Raw genomic sequence first — 17,796 nt, 5'->3', positions numbered from 1 at the left:
CAATTACTCCCAGGTCTCTTTCATTTTCTACCACCTTAAGTGTAGTACCACACAGTTGGTACGTTTCTCTGGGGTTACTTCTACCCATATGCAGTACTTTGCATTTGTCAAGGTTAAACTTCAGTTGCCACTTCTTAGCCCATCTGCCCAAATTATCTAGATCCTGTTGCAGTAGCACACTGCCATTACTGTCATTAACAATCCTGCCAACCTTTGTATCATCTGCAAACTTCGACATTATAGCCTGATATACCTTCATCAATATCATTGATAAATATACAAAACAACAGTGGCCCCCAACACCGAACCCTGTGGGACTCCACTAATAACATTAGTCCACGAAGAGCAGTACCCATTGATTACCACTCTCTGTCTTCTCCCACTTAACCATCCTTTTATCCATTGTAGCAACTTACCCTTAATACCATTCTGCTCCAATTTGTACAATAGTCTTCCATGCATAACAGTGTCAAATGCTTTCCTGAAATTCAAATATATGATATCAAAATTATTTTTTGCATCCAGTTCCTTTGTAACCACATCATAATATCCTATCAAATTTGTCAGACAAGACTTGCCCTTAACAAACACATGCTGTGTCTGAATTATTGCTGCAGTCTTGTCTAGATGATCCTGCAATGCATCTTTAACCAGTGACTCCATTATTTTATCCGGAACAGAAGTTAAACTAACTGGTCTGTAATTACTCGTGTCACCCTTCGATCCCCCTTTGTGAATTGGGGATACATTTGCACATCTCCAGTCCGTGGGAACCTCCCCTGAGTCCAATGATGCTCTCATAATTATGGCTAAGGGTTTGCTTAGTTGCTTTGCAGTCTCCTTTAATATAACTGGATAGATCCCATCCACCCCAGGTGCCTTTCTTATGTTTAACTTCAACAATTTCTCTTCCACTTTGCTCTCAGTTATTACAAAATCATTAAGTATCCTGCTACAATTTGATAACCTTCTGCCAATTTCAAACCTTAATAATTCCTCACGTGTGAATGTAGATGCAAAATACTCATTCAGTTTGTTTGCTATCTGAGCAGGATCATCAACAGTCGAACCATCGATGTCAAGTGGACCAATCAGATTCATCCCCATCCTTTTAGAGTTTATATAAGTAAAGAAATTCTTGCTGTTTCTCTTAGCATCTTTTGCCAAGGATTTCTCATAATCTGCTTTCGCCTGCCTAACATCTTTTGTGACCTGATTACAGACTAGCTTATATCTGCCATAGGCTTCTGAGTCGCTTGATAAATTATATGCATCCCATGCATTTTTCTTCTCTGTTACGAGTCACATTAGTTCATTAGATAACCATTTTGGCCTAAACCTTGAACAATATTTCTTAATAGGTATGAAACTTTTAGTAGCTTCCATGATTAATTCCTTGAATTCTTCCCGCTTAGAATTTACTGTTGGTAACATCGTCAGTTGATCCCACTGTACAGAATTTAAAAACTGTCAGAGACCACTGTACTCACCCTTACAGAGGCAAAAACCCTTTCCTTTACCCCTGATGGTAATTAAATCTTTAAATAAATCCCACATCAGTACACTGTGATCACTGCCACCTAGTCGTTCCTTTATCTGCAAATTCTTAATACACGAATGATCACTGCTGATAACCAGATCAAGAGTATTACCCTCTCTGGTTGCCTCCCGAACATGCTGCTGATGCAGAAAATAATCATCCAATAAATCCACAAAAGTCTGACTAGTGTGTAAGTGACCAACCCACAAGTTCCCGTCAATATCTGGGAAGTTAAAATCCCCCATTATAAGACATTCCGATTTACTAGCCCACTCTATTTCTCTGTACAATTGTGTTCATTGTACTCATTCAAATCATTAGGCCTATAACACACTCCTACTCTTATTTTTGCTTTCGCAGTGCTTATGTCACACCAAACTGACTCAACAGTGCACTGTTCATCTATATCAACTGGATGCACTTCTTTTGATTTTATGTTTTCTTAATTAACAGCATAACACCTCCTCCCTTTCTATCCTGTCTATCCTTTCTGCACACATTGTACTCCCCAAATTCCAGTTTAGCATTCCTTATATCTGTGTTTCACCACGTCTCTGCAATCTAACAATATCCGCCATTGATGTCTTGACCAACACTTTCAAATTCATCAAATTTATTTACTATACTTTTAGCATTGGTATACATGCAAGCATACATGCTCCTATTCCTATTCCAACTTAGAAGGGTTGTTTGTGAGAAAAAGATCAAGCGTGTTGGCTGTATGATTAGGATTGTTCGGTATTCTTGTAGGTAAATGAACAATCTGTGCAAGGTCATTAGTAATTGCAAAAGCCTCAGCATCTCGACCAGCTGGGTCGGTGTGACTAGAAAACGAAAGCCAGCTGGAGTTGTGAACATTAAAATCACCAAGGAAAATTACCTCACTGTTAGGATAGTTGGACTGGAGAAAGTCAAGTTGCAAAGAGAGGAAGTCAAAGAGCTCCAAGTGATTAGTGGAGTTGGGAGAACGGTAGAGACAACAGATGAATTTTACACAATGAGGTAGAGAGATTTTAAGCCAGAGAAGATCAAAGAGAGTAGATTCCAAATTGCCAAGTCTCTGACAGGGAATATCAGAATGGATATATGCACAAGTACCACCTTTGAGGCTAAAGGAATCATACAGCAAATAATTTGGGCATCTGAGATGAGCAGTAGTTGAATCAACCGATAACTGAGATTCTGTCAGAAAGTACATGGGGTTTGGCAGACTGCAAGTGGAAATGGACATCGTTAAGATTAGAATTGAGACCACGTACAAAGGGTACTAGGAAAGTTTTGCAATACAGCTTTGTTTATTTAATTTTTTCAAAGTAATTTCCTCTACATTCAATACACCTCTCCATCCTCCGAAACCAATCTTTAAACCAGTTCTGCTAAGTTTCACTAGGGAGTAAAGCACACTCGTTGTCCCAAGCCCGTAGAAGGTCCTCATCACTGGAAAACCGCCTCCCTTTTAGCTTCATTTTCACATGCGGGAACAGTGCAAAGTCGCAGGGAGCAAGGTCTGGGCTGTAGGGAGGGTGCTCGAGAAGTTTCAGTCCTGTCGTGGTCAAATATTCTGTGCAGGCTTTGGCGCGGTGAGCTGCAGCATTATCGTGATGGAGGTACCAGGTGTCCATTCTTGACTTTGGCCGCAGGTTCTTCATAGATCCAATGACTTTAGGCAGGCAGGCATTGTTCAGTATACCACTTAGCTGTGACTGTCTCCTGAGTGTCCAAAACGACACGTTCCACAATTCCACTCGATTTTAAAAATACAGCTATCATTTTCTTCTTTACAGATCGGGATTTTCTGACAAATACGGGTGTGTCGTCATCATCAAAGACCCAAACTTTGTTTTGAGCCTTGGTCGGCAGATCGTAATAGTACAGCCAAGTCTCGTCACCTGTCACGATGTTGTTCACATACCGAGATTGTCCCTTATCAAACTTTTTTAACATCTCCCGGCACCAAGTCACACGTCGTGTCATCTGCTCTTCAGTCAGTTGATGCGGCACCCAGAGAGAACAAAGTTTCTTCACGTGCAAATGATTTTGCAGAATCGAACGAATTGCTGGTGCATTTAGGCCCAAAGTATCCTCTATCTGTTGGTAGGTCACTCGCCTGTTTTCGTCAAGCATTTTCCTCACAGCAGTAACGTTTTCCTCTGTAACTGACATTCGTGGCCTTCCCGGCCTCTCAGAATCCTCCAGAGTGAAATTTCCCCTTTGGAATTCTCTATACCACCTGAATATCGTTGTACGATGTGGACAATCATCATCTAGTGCAAGAGTCATTTCTTCTAAGCACTGGTCTATGGTTAAACCACGCACGAAATTATACCGCAAAACTGTCCTTATCTCATTTCGTGACCACGATGCCATCGCAAGCACTTTACATTCTCACTACTAATGAATAACTGAGCCCATCGACTTGGCGCCGCGGCTACTATGCACGTATGAACATGTCTCAACATGCCGCAACAAGCAGCTTCCTGTGATTCATTGTTGCGTCATATTGCAAAACTTTCCTAGTACCCTTTGTATATTTGTGAAATGAATTAGGAAGTGCTTGGGAGGTTTAGATCTTTTTGCAGATAAGCTTGCTCTATTAGTTTGACAATTCATGGTGTATTCAATAGTAAGAAAAAGTGGGTGGGACATGCTGTATGAAGTAATGAAATTTTTGGATATGGTGTACACATGGTAAGAATATACCCAGATCCTTGACATGACGTGGCCTCGACAATGCTCCCTACACATACACACTACTCGGACTCCCTCCAGTCACTATCTGGCAGAGGTAGAGGTAGCAAGATTATACACTAGCTGATCCGGAAGCCTCCTGGAGAGTTACCAATAGGTTTGGTCCAGTGTGCTAACTAGCGGTCGGCCTGCGAACACCGTTTTAGAGCTGTACCCTATAAATGTAAGGAATATTTTATCTCGCCACGTTGTTCATCATAACCTCAAAATTCATCAATCATACTGCATGATGGAAGAGATAGGGAAGGGTTGACCGGAACTTAGCTCTAGAGACTAAACATGGGTTCCACCACTTCAAGCCTCCAATAAGCAAAGTGATGGTATTGCACCGGTTGATGAGGGTCATCTACCACCTAGTACTGCCTGGTAAAATAGAGGAGCGGCATTCCTCCATGTGGTGTGGGCACCTCACCTAGACCCCTGCTTACGTTGGTTCACACCTGGGTGGTCACCCACACGTGTACTTGTGCATGGAGGTTATACCCAGGATTACTAAAAAGTCCCACCTTCGTGAAGGTGCAAGCAGAGGATTTGGCTGTCACAGACTGTTTAGTTTGATTTAGTGCATTGTGTTGATTGTTGTGTTCCGTCACACTGGAAAAGGACTAATTTTGTTTCATTATTTATGTCACGGATGTCGGAATTTTTTTTTTTTTTTATAGTAACTATTTTTTTTTTTTTTTTTTTGTTTATAAATCGCCAAAATGATGGGCAAACGCAAGAGTTGTGCTTTCAAATTAAACAAAAACTTGAAATTATTCAAAAGTTTGAAAATGGTGCATCCGCTAAATCTCAAAAGAACCATTATAATGTTGATGACCAAACCATAACTAAAAAAGACACCTATTTCACCTTTTCATTCCCTCCAATAGTTTGTCTAGTTCTTCACTGAATTTATTTAAGCTATTAACTTGCACAACAGTAGATGGAAGTTTGTTCCAGCAATTAACTACCCACTAGCTAAAGGCAAACTTCTGCACATCTGTTCGGCAATCAACCTTTCTCAATTTGAATTTCTGCATGTGCTGTGCAGTAAAGTACTCATGTTCGAGCTTACGTATTGCATTCAGTATTAATATTACACAAGAATAAGAGGCAGGTTGTGAAGTTATATTACTCGTAGCAAAAAAAGTCTAAGTGGTAATCACTCTGTAATTATTCTTTAAACCAATTGCCAGTAACTCTTTAGACATGGCATAAGTAATGTAGCTTATATGCCCTCACCACCTTTGTGTAGTTGTTTATTAAGCTGAGGTAGTTATTCAGAAAATATTGATTTAACATAGTGTTAAATGTTATGCAGTTTTAAATATAATGAATTGCAAATGCTATACAGTAGAAGATACTTTATATATATATATTTATATATTTTTATTATTATTATTATTATAATTTTCATTGCCTTTTTTATTGTGTTAGTTTATGTTTTTATTTTTTTAAATTGTACCTCAGCTTTCCTCTCTGTTCAAAATATGAGTGATCCAGTTACTGTAACACTACACACACCTGCATATACACCAGATGTTAGTCCTGTTTGGTGGAATTCTAATGCAGCTGGTAAGTTATATGACTAAAGTTCATTTAAAAAACTAAAAATGTAGTGCTTTTTTAATAATCCCCCCCCCGAGAGATTGTAAAAAATTTTAACTTTTAATTATTAAATAGGTAAATAATATTGCATTCCTTGTTTATGTTTGACTGGTTTATAATCTATTATAAAAATATAATTTCACATTGTTGTTAAGTACAGCCGCTCCCCTGCTTACGTAAATTTGACTTTACGTGTTTTTCTGGCCAGTGCAAGCTTAAAAAAATCATGGAGACGTATTTTGCATCCCTTGGGAATAAATGGAGGTATCGTGAAAATATTGTAATGTGAACCCAATAACACATTGTGTTTTTACAGTAATTTGTTCCAAGACCTCAGAAGTTGAAATTTTCGCTATATAACTAAGGTATTTATCTCTTTAAAAGGTCATTTTTATAATGGAAATTGCACTACACCTTCATCGTTATCATACACTGTGCTGCCACTTTATTAGGTATGCCCCTGCTGCGCACACACATTGTTTGTCCCACAACATTGCAAGTCACATGACCACAGTTGTGGATATAAATGCAGCAGAACAACCTTTCTGATATCAGTTTACTGTACAAACTGTAGCAAGATTGGGGGAAAATGAGTGATCTAACGGACTTTGAACGTGGCATGGCAGTAGGTGCAAGATGGGCTGGACAAAGCATCTCTGAAACGGCAGTTCTGAACTTTTCACGCACCACAGTTTCAAGGCTGTATCAAGAATGGTGCAACGAATAGAAAACATCCTCTCAATGGCACTCCTGTGGAAGAAAACCGCTTGTTGATGAGAGACGTCAGAGGAGGATGGCTAGAATTGTGCAAGAAAACAGATGGGCCACAGTTTCACACATCATGTCAGAATACAACCTTGGTGGTCAGAACAAAATATCGCAATGGATCACTAGTTGCACTTTGTCGTGAATGGGCTACAACAGCCACATCATGTACCTTTGCTATGAATGAAGAACAAGAGAGCACGCCTCCTGTGGCCACAGCAACACCAGCACTGGACTGTCGAGGATTGGAAAACAGTTGCCTGGTCTGATGAGTCGAAATTCCTGGTGCATCCTATTTATGGAAGGCTCAGAATTTTATTTTTCGAAAACAACGTGTATCCATGGACCCGTCGTATCTGACAACTACTGTGCAAGGTGGTGGGGCCAGTGGTATGGTGTGGGGAATGTTTTCTTGGCGCAGGTTGGGTCCATTGATACCCATAGATTCACATCTGAATGCCACATCATACCTAAACATAGTTGCTCACCAAGTGAATCCGTTCATGTCGACAGTTTATCCTCAGTCAGATGGTTACTTCCAGCAGGATAATGTGCCAGTGCACAAAGCCCGAATCACTATCAGTTGGTTCCAGGAACATGACAATGACTTTTCTTTGCTTCAGTGGCCCGCTCAGTCTCCTGGATTTTAATCCTGTTGAACATCTTTGGGATGAGCTGGAAAGGGCTGTTTGTTTCAGGCCTACACCTCCGTCGAATCTCAAGGAACTGCATGACACACTCACGTCTGCACGGTACTCCATTTCTGCACAACATTTTCAGCATCTTGTTCAATCCATGCCTAGACGAATTCAGGTTGTTTTGAAGGCTAATGGAGGCTTAACACGCTATTTTGAATGCCTTTGTGGTATTTTTCTAAAACGCTTGTTTTAGAAAAATTTTTCTAAAACACGTTTCTGGATGAAAAATTTGTTTTGTCACTACCATAAAACATTAAAATAATATGCATTTTCTGGTTTATTAGCCTTTTCTGTTAGTGCAATGGCAATCTATTAAAACGTGTAGTAAACTTGCATTTCCAATAATACCAATAACTGGAATTCTGTGGGTTTTTATGTTATGGTATTATGGTGAAATAAGTTCCCCTTCACTGAAATCTTCAATCATATAAAAAACATATAAATAAATTTTCAAAATCATCTCTTCATTCCTATTTACTTATTACAATGGTGAAGGGAATGGGACCAATGGAAAGTGCAAGTGCTGGCAGTGCTAGGAAATGAAACAAAATTGATTTAGAAATGAAGATGATTAATTAAGAAGTACGAAGCAGGACAAAGTTTGTCATCTATTGCACGGAATTAGTTCTCACTGCTTCAACAGTGAATACTATTTTAAGGGACAGTGCGCATATAAAAGAACATGTTAAAGGATCAATGCATTTAAGATCACCAGTGATCACAAAACAGCATTCAGGTGCTATATCGAAGATGGAAGAGCTATTAATAATATATATGGAAAATCAGATTCAGAAGCAAGTGCCCCTGAGTCCAATGGCCATTCAAGCAAAAGCAAGAAGTATTTATGAAGATATTAAGGATAAGTATGGCGAACTCCAAGCCAAGTTCGTGGCAAGCAATGAGTGGTTTAATAGGTTCAAGCATCATGCTGGTTTCCAAAACATTAAAGTATGCAGTGAAGTCACCAGTGCTGATTCTGCAGCTGCAGAGAAATTTTGTGATGTACTGGAAAACAAAAATCCCTTCTAAATCTTCACAGCCCTCAACTTCCACAGCAGCATGCCTATCAGCTGGTGAGTTAATTCTGGCAACGATGCTTTAAAGGTAAAACTTGCTGACGTTATGCCTGCCTTTTTTTTGTAATTTTATAATTTTGTACACTTTTGTAATACTGCGCATGAGATAAAAAAATTTGAATAAATAATTCTATTTACATTTTCTTTTTTGCTTCAATCAAATTTGTTGTTGTTGTTATTTGGTTTTTAGGAACATTAGCAACTAAGGCCATATTGCTCCGGGGATATGCGATGGTCATTCCCCGACCTTTCCGCATCCTCCATATTTGGTGGTCACAGGCTCGAACCCCGGTCTAATCAAGAAGCGTGTGCTATGCACTGCTGCTCCTGCCCACCTGGCTACGGAGGCGCCAGTCAAATTTGTAAGTGCTGCATAAGCATTTATGGAAATTCCGACTTATGTAGAGTCCCCGGAATGTAACCCTTACGTAAGTCGGGTAATGGCTGTATTAATATCCTCAGACTACACTGAATAGCAAAATGTAAAATTCTTTCCTTTCCCTTAAAGAGATTTTGGTGATGTTTAGAAATTTGAATGTTCTGCATTTAAATCTGAACTTTAATTTTTTTTGTTTATAACCTACCATTTTAAAAGAAAAGGAAAATGAAATATGTATATGAAAATAAAATCATACTGTAATTAATATTTAAAAATTATGTAAAACATTTTTGTTCATTTTTTTAATGTTTAGAACTGACAGCTGTAGCTTCTCTGATCAATGTTCAATAGTAGTTGGCTAGCATATTTGAATTCCACTTCCTTTCATAGTACTTTCTCATAGCAGATATCTCTTGACGAAACCTTTCACTATGTACATTGCTGATGTAATTGTAATCTGAAGGAAGGGAGAAACCCTAAGTGTGAATTCGAGAAATATATTGCAGCCTAGGAAATCAGCAGATACCATTTTAAAAAATATATACATATAGAAACTTGTAACTAGGATTTAATTCAATACACATTATGATAAAAGGTGTCATAACCAACATCATATGAGAGACCATATAACCAAAGTCACTAGAAAAAACATGGCTATTTTGCCCATCCAGCATGGAATTAAGACTAATAAGTTGAGTTTGGTTTGATGGAGACAAGAGAAAATAGTGATTCTTCCACATTGATTCAGATATCTAGTGATGTTAGCAGTAAAAAATAATTTAGGAAAACATGAAAGGGAGTTAGTCCACCTGTGCTGAAAGATAGGTGAATTACTGTCTTTCATGTTTTAAATTACCATCTATTTCAACATATCAGTAACCTTAAGTTTTTTCCTTGAAAATTTTCCTTAGTCACATATTCTGGGAATAAGAGTTAGGAGAAGATTTTACAGCTCAGGCAAATCGATGTCTTAGCTATATTTTTGCCGTTCTATTGACTTAATTTTCACATTAATTTATTTTCTAAAAGTAGCTTTCTACTACTAGTCACGTTCCTTAGTTTATTTTGAATTTAGATAATGATTTTGCAAGTTAATACTTATTGTCTGTAAAGCCTTGTACTGTTAAAATGTGCAAAATGTGAAATATTTGCAGACTTTTCTGGAACATGACATGATCTAGGAGGATGTCTTTGTGTGTGTGCCATGTGCAGAGAGTGTCAAGAAATTAGGTGCCAACTCATCGTTCTCATGGGCTTAGGGTAGATGCCCTCGAAGAAATTAATGTAGAGGGCCCATCAAGCTCTCAGCTGCCCAACTCAATACCACAGCTCACTCCTGTGCATAAGGCGCTTTCGTAGCCAGGTGGGCAGGAGGAGCAGCAGTGCGTAGCACACGCTTCTTCATTAGACCGGGGTTCGAGCCCATGACCACGAAATACAGAGGATGCGGAAAGGTCAGGGAATGATGACCACCGCATATCCCCAGAGCAATGTGGCCTTAGTTGCTAATGCTCCTAAAAACCAAATAACAAACAAACAACTTCCTGTGCATAAGGCAATACAGCAGTCTTTAAGGCAGAATGCAATGATCCCACAGGAGCTAGTTATTATCAGTGACTCTGTTGTCAGGGAGACTGGGAATATATTATTATTATTATTAGCCATATGATGTAAGGAAGCTTGAGGCTTATGCTGCACTAGCCAAAAAATATTTCCGAGTTACCCTGAGAGAGAGAGAGAAAAGAATCACCAAGAAGAGAAGAATGATGATATCCAGCTCAGGAGGGTTTGCCAATCCCCTACTCACCAGATGTGAGCCCCTATTCAAAAAGGATATATGGAACAGGACCAGGGTGTGTCTGCCAGGGGCAAAAATTTATGACATTGTAGAGCAGATATCTTTTAAATGCATAAAGGGTGATATTGTTGTAAACATTGGCACTAGTGGCATTATGAGTAAGAGATCTGCAGATTTACTTAACAAGTACAGGTCAATGTTGAAAAAATGTGGCGAGTTAGGGTTGAATTTGAAAGTGTCTGCAATTCTGATCCGAACCAATAGAAGGGAGTATATGGTGAGAGCCTTGTCAATTAATTCGGTCCTGGAGAGATTGTGCAAGGCTCTTGGGGTAGAATTTGTTTCTGCGTGGTTTGTGTTTGTTAACAGGAGAGACTACTTCTACAGGGATTGAATATACTTAAATAGAAAGGGTGCAAGGATATTCGTTCTTGCATTGCTGCTATTAGAATAAGCAGCATCCTGAAAAGGTGCTGCGAGATTTCAAGGGTGCTGGGAGTCATCATGGAACAAATAAATACATGACCTGTGTTAGGGTAACTAAGAGTAAGAACAGGTGCATGTATACCAATACATGTGCTGGTCAAGACATCAAAAGCAGATATTGTTGGGATATCAGAGACATGGTGCCACACAGATATAAGCAGTGCAGTATTGCAATTTGGGAGTACAATCTTTATTGAAAGGAAAAACAGGATAGAAAGGGAGGAGTTATGCTGTTAGTTAAGAAACACACAAAATCTAAGGAAGTGCATCCAGTGACATTGGTGGGCAATGCAATGTTGAGTCAGTTTGGTGTGACATAGGAAAAGAGAAAATTTGAGTACGATTGTGTTGACTGATGAGTACAATGAACAATTCTGCAGTGAAATAGTGGACTAGTAAATCAGAATATCTTGTAATGGGGGATTTTAACTTTCCAGTTATTGGCTGGAACTTGTCAGTTGGTCACTCACATGGTAGCAAGACCTTTGTGCATTTATTGGATGATTGTTTTCTACAGCAACATGTTCGAGGGGCAAATAGAGGGTGTAATACTTTTGATCTGATTATCAGGAGCAATTATTCATGCATTAAGAATTTGCAGATAAAGGAACCACTAGGTTACAGTGAATGCAGTGTAGTGATGTGGGATTTACCTAAAGATGTAACTACCATCAATATAGAGCCCGTGACCACCAAATACGGAGGATGCGGAAAGGTCAGGGAATGACCATCGCATATCCCCGGAGCAATATGGCCTTAGTTGCTAATGCTCCTAAAAACCAAACAACAACCATCAATATAAAAAATCTCTCCAAAGAGTTTAATGTGGAGACTTCAACAATTTACGACATCAAGAAAAACTCCAATGCTATAACAGCATTTGTGTCGATTATGGATAGTTGATAGAAGATGATCTAGCATGAAAAATATGATGTCAAAACCTGAAAATGCCACTTTAGAGAGTGCACTGACTTTATTTTTTTTTGTTTTCTTCAGAGCAAAGTTTAGGTTAACCATTGTCTGGCCCAATGTTGTGTGAAAAGGCATTGGATTTTAATTGAAAATTAAGAAGTAATGAAGATTTTAAGGCAAGCACAGGTTGGCTGAAAAACTGAGACACTGTATATGTGAACTAGATATTCAAGGTGAAAAACTTTCTGAAGACGAATCGGCAGTGGTGTCCTTTGAAAAGTAAGTTTGCTTCAGTTATAGCAAATTATGGGGAAGAAAACATTTATAATGCTGATGAGACAGGCTTATTATGGAAAGCATTACCGAGAAAACACTAGCCACTAAAAGAGAAATGCCTGCACCAAGTTTTAAGATCAGAAAAGAGCGACATTACAGTTGCTATGTGTGCAAATGCCACCGGGATGCACAGATTGTCCGTACTTGTTATGGGTAAGTCAAATAAACCGAGAGCATTTAAAAATCTTTCTAATTTTCCTGTTTTGTATAAAAATCATAAAAATGCCTGGTTGGATATTTATTAAATATAAAATTTAATTTAATATTAAATATTAAATTTATTCAATTTTCTGGTTCGATTATCCAGAAATTTTTCCGATTCGATTATCTGGAAGAGTTTTGACAATCAGTTATTCCAGATAATTGACGCTGTACTACAGTGGTGTCCAATCTTTACCTGTATGAGGGTCGTATTCAAAGTTAGATTTGTTTCACGGGCCGCACAGAGTGATTCGAGTAAAATTGTGTTACATTTTCCATATCTTGTTACACATAAAAAGGAGTTTCTATTTTCATATTACCGTTTTTTCTTTTCAGGCTATATATAAAAAATGCAAATTCCCAGTACTTTTAAGCGCAACAAATCTATGTCAGTGGTTTATTTTTTAGATTTTATTAAAATTATAAAAATATGACTTACTTTTGTTTTTTTTTTTTTTTTTTTTTGTTTTAAATACCTTTGTTAAATACTTCACCTTTGTTTAAAAAAATACTTTTACTTTTGCTTTTAAATGCTCACTTTAGAAAATTTACAACCTGAAAAGGATCACTGCTTTTCAATATTAAGGTGAATAAATAAATATATAATGATAAACCTAAAATTTAAATACAGTCAGTCCTCGTATAACACGTGTTTACACTACACGAATTCGATCATACATGATTTATAAATAGGGGAATGATATCGTATATAACATGAACCTAATTTGCTTATGGATGATTTGCCTTTGTGTTTACAAGACATGGCAGTTGAACGTGGAATCACCCCAACTGAATGCAACACGATAGGAATGAAGAGAAGATTCTGAAAATGTTTTTATATTTTTTTATATCAGTGCAGAGGAATCACATTTCACCATAATAAGGTAAAAACCCACACAATTTCAGTTATCAGTATTATCGCAAATGCCATTACATCAAGTTTACTACCAGTTTATAACAGAATCTAGCAGAAACGCAACTGGAAATTGTTTTTATTGTTTTATGGTAGTAACCCCCAAAAATGTGTTTTAGTAAAATGTGAGGTGTTAACAGTGTATCTCTGCCTTTACGGTGTTGTTTATTCAATTACTACATCCGCACAGCTTTTTTTGTGTATTAAGCATTCCTCCTCATTTTGTAATTGTGCTTTATTCCCTAAAGATGCGTAAAATACTTAAAAGGTGTGAAAAGGAACCATCCTGGTGAAGACACTACAGATTTAGAGAGAAAAACAAAAGCAATATCAATAAACAGAGGGGGACTGGGTCAAAAATTCTTACCCAGGAAAATTTTTAGTGGCCTTATACTAAGGTATATAGCCAAAATCACACTGGCCTTCGGCCCACCGGGGTTTCCTTGATAAGGTTTATGGCCAGTCCACCTCTGTCGATAGAGAAAAAATATGAAATTGTGAAACGCTTTGAGCGAAATGAAAAACCATGTGATATTGCACGTGCTACAGGCCTAAATGAGGCAACACCGAGAATTACAAAGAATGCAGAGAAAATAAAAACAACTTTCATAGCCGGAACAACTCAAAGTGTAATTAAAATCTGTTAGATCGAGACACAAAGAATTGGAAGAGATGGAATGGCTGTCATCTGTTTGTATAGAAAATCAAACAAAAAACAAGTTTGCTTACGATAGAAGCAAAAGCATTAGCAATATTTTATTACGTAATAAAATACGTAAGTAATGTTTTGGTTACAAACGTGTGTTCAATCTTGGGTGGTCTGCACCTAACCCTATTTTCACATAGGGCCTGTTGTTTATATTGCATGATTTTGCATTGCACGAGGGTTTCTAGGAACACAACTATCATGCTATACGAGGACTGACTGTATTCGAAAATTTTATTAATTTAGACTTGGGGGCTTTGTCACCCCCCCCCCCCCCCCCCACACACACACGTTTTTCTACATAAAATGTAGAGGTATACGGAGTAAGTCAAATTTTTTTCTACGTAAAAGACACACCTGTCGACACGCACTGGTTGATATATACTCAGGAAATGACCTATGTAATTAATTACCTGTTCATTTGTAGTGCATGGCATTCTCGGGGTCAAATAAATATCACGGTAAAACTCCAGAATAGTGTACACCCTCCAACATGGTGGCAAGCAGTGTGAAAGCATTGATTGACAAGTTGACTCCCATATTTCGACAAACTGAGAGGAACAAAGCAGAAGGGCGGGGAAAGCAGTGGCATCTGCCAAGACGCCACTGCTTTCCCCGCCCACTGCCTTCCTTGGTTTGATATGCCTAGGGTGCAAATGTTTTTCCTCACATTTGCTGCTGTTTTTAAATCGGGAACTCGTTTTCCCATTTTAAAACAGCGGGATGGAAAGATAAACACCCTACCTAAGCTAAGTCCCCCCTCCGCGATGACACAAAACAATCAGAAAAGGGATGTGCCTTCTGTCAGTTATCGCCGTCTTCCTCGCTTTCATCAAAGTACCTGTACCTGTCAGTGTATACTATTCTGGACTCGGCAGATATCACTGTAATTATTTACCTGCATTTGCATAGGTCACTTAGGAACAGGCCTTTTGCTTCGGGTTCCATAATACACAAGGAATATTGTTGCATCGGAAAGAGCAGGACTAAAATATTTACAAACTATACAAATATGTAAAATATTTATAAAATACTAAACCACAAATATTGTATATTTGTAAATACTATTTACAAATATACAATATTCATTAATATACAAAAAATGTTGTAATGGAACATCAAATGTTAGACAGTGAAACATGTGCACGAGGTTGGTGAACGTTATGGAGGCAGTTATCAGTAATTAATTGCATTTGTAGTGACGTAAATGTCTCTCTCTTTTCTCATTGGCTCGAATAAATATCACTAGGAAGAAAACTTTTTTAATGTATAGATAGATAACGAAACTTTGATAAGTGTTCAAAATTTGCAAATTTGGTTCACAAATTTGCAAATTTGTGACACCCATCTTAACACATAATAAAGATTATGTCCTGATGGTATTTCTTGATGGAGCTCCAGGTCCTGGTGGTATTTCTCCACTTGTTCTCAAAACCTGTGCTCCTGAACTTATTCCTGTTCTTTGCTGCCTTTTTCACTTTCTTATTCCAAAGGTGTTTTTCCTTCTGCCTGGAAATTTGCTCATATCCAGCAAGTTCCTAAAAAAAAGGGCGACAAATCATTCCCATCCAATTATCATCCCATTGCAATTACTTCTACTCTTTCTAAAGTAATGGAGAAATAAATTAACCGCCAACTCTTAAACTACCTAGAAACCTTTCGTCTGATCAACGATCGCCAGTATGGATTCCGTTAATGTCGCTCTACTGGTTTTGTTCTGGCTTATGTTACCCATTTATGGACTAATTCAATGGAAAGGTTCAGTGAAACACAAGTAGTTGCTCTTGACATCTCAAAGGCTTTTGATCGTGTTTGGCATAAAGGTCTTCTAAACAAGCTTCTATCTTATGGTTTGCCAACTTTTTGTAATTGATCATCCAGTTTTCTCTCTGACTGCTCACCGAGAGTGATGGTAGATGGCTCTCTGACTTCTAACTTCTCCACTAATGCTGGTGTCCCCCTAGGTTCAGTCCTCTCCCTCACTCTTTTCCTCTTATATAAATGCCTTCTTCCATTGACTGGAAGATCGTCATTAATATATAAGAGAAAAAGAATATCCGTAGTTTTGCTGATGATAGCACATTGCATTCCAGTTTGAGAAACCTCGCCCTGCTCAATCAGCTAAAGTTTCTCGAATATTTACTACCAGTTCTTTAAATGCCTATCTCCAGGTAATTCTCCAGTGGGGCAAAGCCAACTTAGTTGATTTAAATCCTTCTAAAACTCAGTCCTGTCTTGCAAAAAAGTTTTCTTCTGCTCCAATGCTTATCTTTGGTGACACCCCGATTTCTAGGCAAGATGATATATCTCTTTTGGGGATTACCCTGACTTCTAAATTATCTTGGCACAAGCACATTACAAATATTGCTTCCTCTGTATCTAAAAAAACTTGGTTTTCTCTTTCACTCTCAGCATTACTTTTCTTCCAAACAGCTGTTCACTCTGTACAAATTGCAAATCCACCCTACCATGGAATATTGTTCCCACATCTGGGGTGGTGCCCCCAAAACCTTTCTCAGGCTTCTAGATTCCATTCAGAAGAGGGCAGTTAGTTAATTAATGACTCATCTCTAACAGTCTCTCTCCACTGTCTGTCTCATAGACGTAGTGTTTCTGCTGCATGCCTTTTCTACAAATGCTTTCACGGGCACTGTTCTGAATTAGCTTCTATAATTCCTGCTCTCTCATTCAAAACAGTCCGAACACATGCAGTCACCAGTCAACATCCACTTTCTGTCCAACTTCAAACTCACAGAACCAACTTTTTATCTTCCTCGTTTATTCATTCAGCTTCTGTTTTCTGGAACAACCTTCCTTCATATGTATTTCCTGAAAATTACAGTCTAGAGAAGTTCAAGTCTAATGTCAACAGATCTTCTTTCGTCTTCTCAACCTCCAACCCATGCACTGTGCTAAGTACTATAGGTTCTAATACCTCTTGTGTTTAGGATTTTCATAAAACATGCTCATCTGTTATTCTGTTTCTTTTTAAATATTTATTTGATTTTACAAATGAAAAAAAATCTGCTTGCAAACATACGTTGATCCCAACAAAGTAGCCATTTTTGTGGCATTTTTTATTAGTGGAAATCTTCAAATGGGAGAGCCTTGTAGAATTCAAATAGTTTATTTTTGCAGTCCATATACTTATATTTGAATCATGTTTTGGCTTGAAGATCAATAATTTCAAATTGCAATCTGGGATTGTAGTTTTCAGCCATAGAAGTAAATGGGTTCTCAAACAAAAGCTTGTCTTTTTCATGGGATTTTATATCATAAAATCGACTTTCAAACTTGTCAAAAAATAATTGTAATTAACGAAAGGCAAGAATTCTTTGGAAATGTGTTACTACTTTAGCTCAGTACAACATTCAAAGTTAACTAAATTGTCTTGCTCAATTTGGGATTTAAATAATAACTTATTCTGAAATGATTTGATGTCACTAAACAAATCAGACCAATTTTCCTTTCCCTTTTAGTTTTAAATTAAGAGCATTTAAATGACTAGAAGAAATGCATGTATGAATTTCAAGATCAAAAAGCCATTCCATATTTGATAGTTGTTTTATTGGTTTCCCTTTTTCTGTGTTGAAACATTCAGTGATGTTTGAACAGCCACATTAAGGGCATGTGATCTTATAAAATTTA

The 17,796-nt window shown here is 37.8% G+C and overlaps 1 protein-coding gene across 1 annotated transcript in view; it reads left to right on the top strand.

Annotated features, from left to right (window-relative positions):
• The window catches only part of LOC150078212 (adhesion G protein-coupled receptor A3-like), a 137,649-nt gene that overhangs the window by 43,185 nt on the left and 76,668 nt on the right, over positions 1–17,796 (top strand). Inside the window, exon 3 of the mRNA XM_090384493.1 lies at positions 5,741–5,845. Within this exon, the coding sequence (XP_090240619.1) occupies positions 5,741–5,845 (105 nt within the window). The remainder of the gene's footprint in view (positions 1–5,740; positions 5,846–17,796) is intronic.

The sequence above is a fragment of the Mastigoproctus giganteus genome, chromosome 11, assembly GCF_048544385.1.
Source record: "Mastigoproctus giganteus isolate SK-2022 chromosome 11, ASM4854438v1, whole genome shotgun sequence".
NCBI lineage: Eukaryota > Metazoa > Arthropoda > Arachnida > Uropygi > Thelyphonidae > Mastigoproctus > Mastigoproctus giganteus.
The sequence above is the reverse complement of the archived record's forward strand: the minus strand, read 5'-3'. Positions and strand labels throughout refer to the sequence as shown.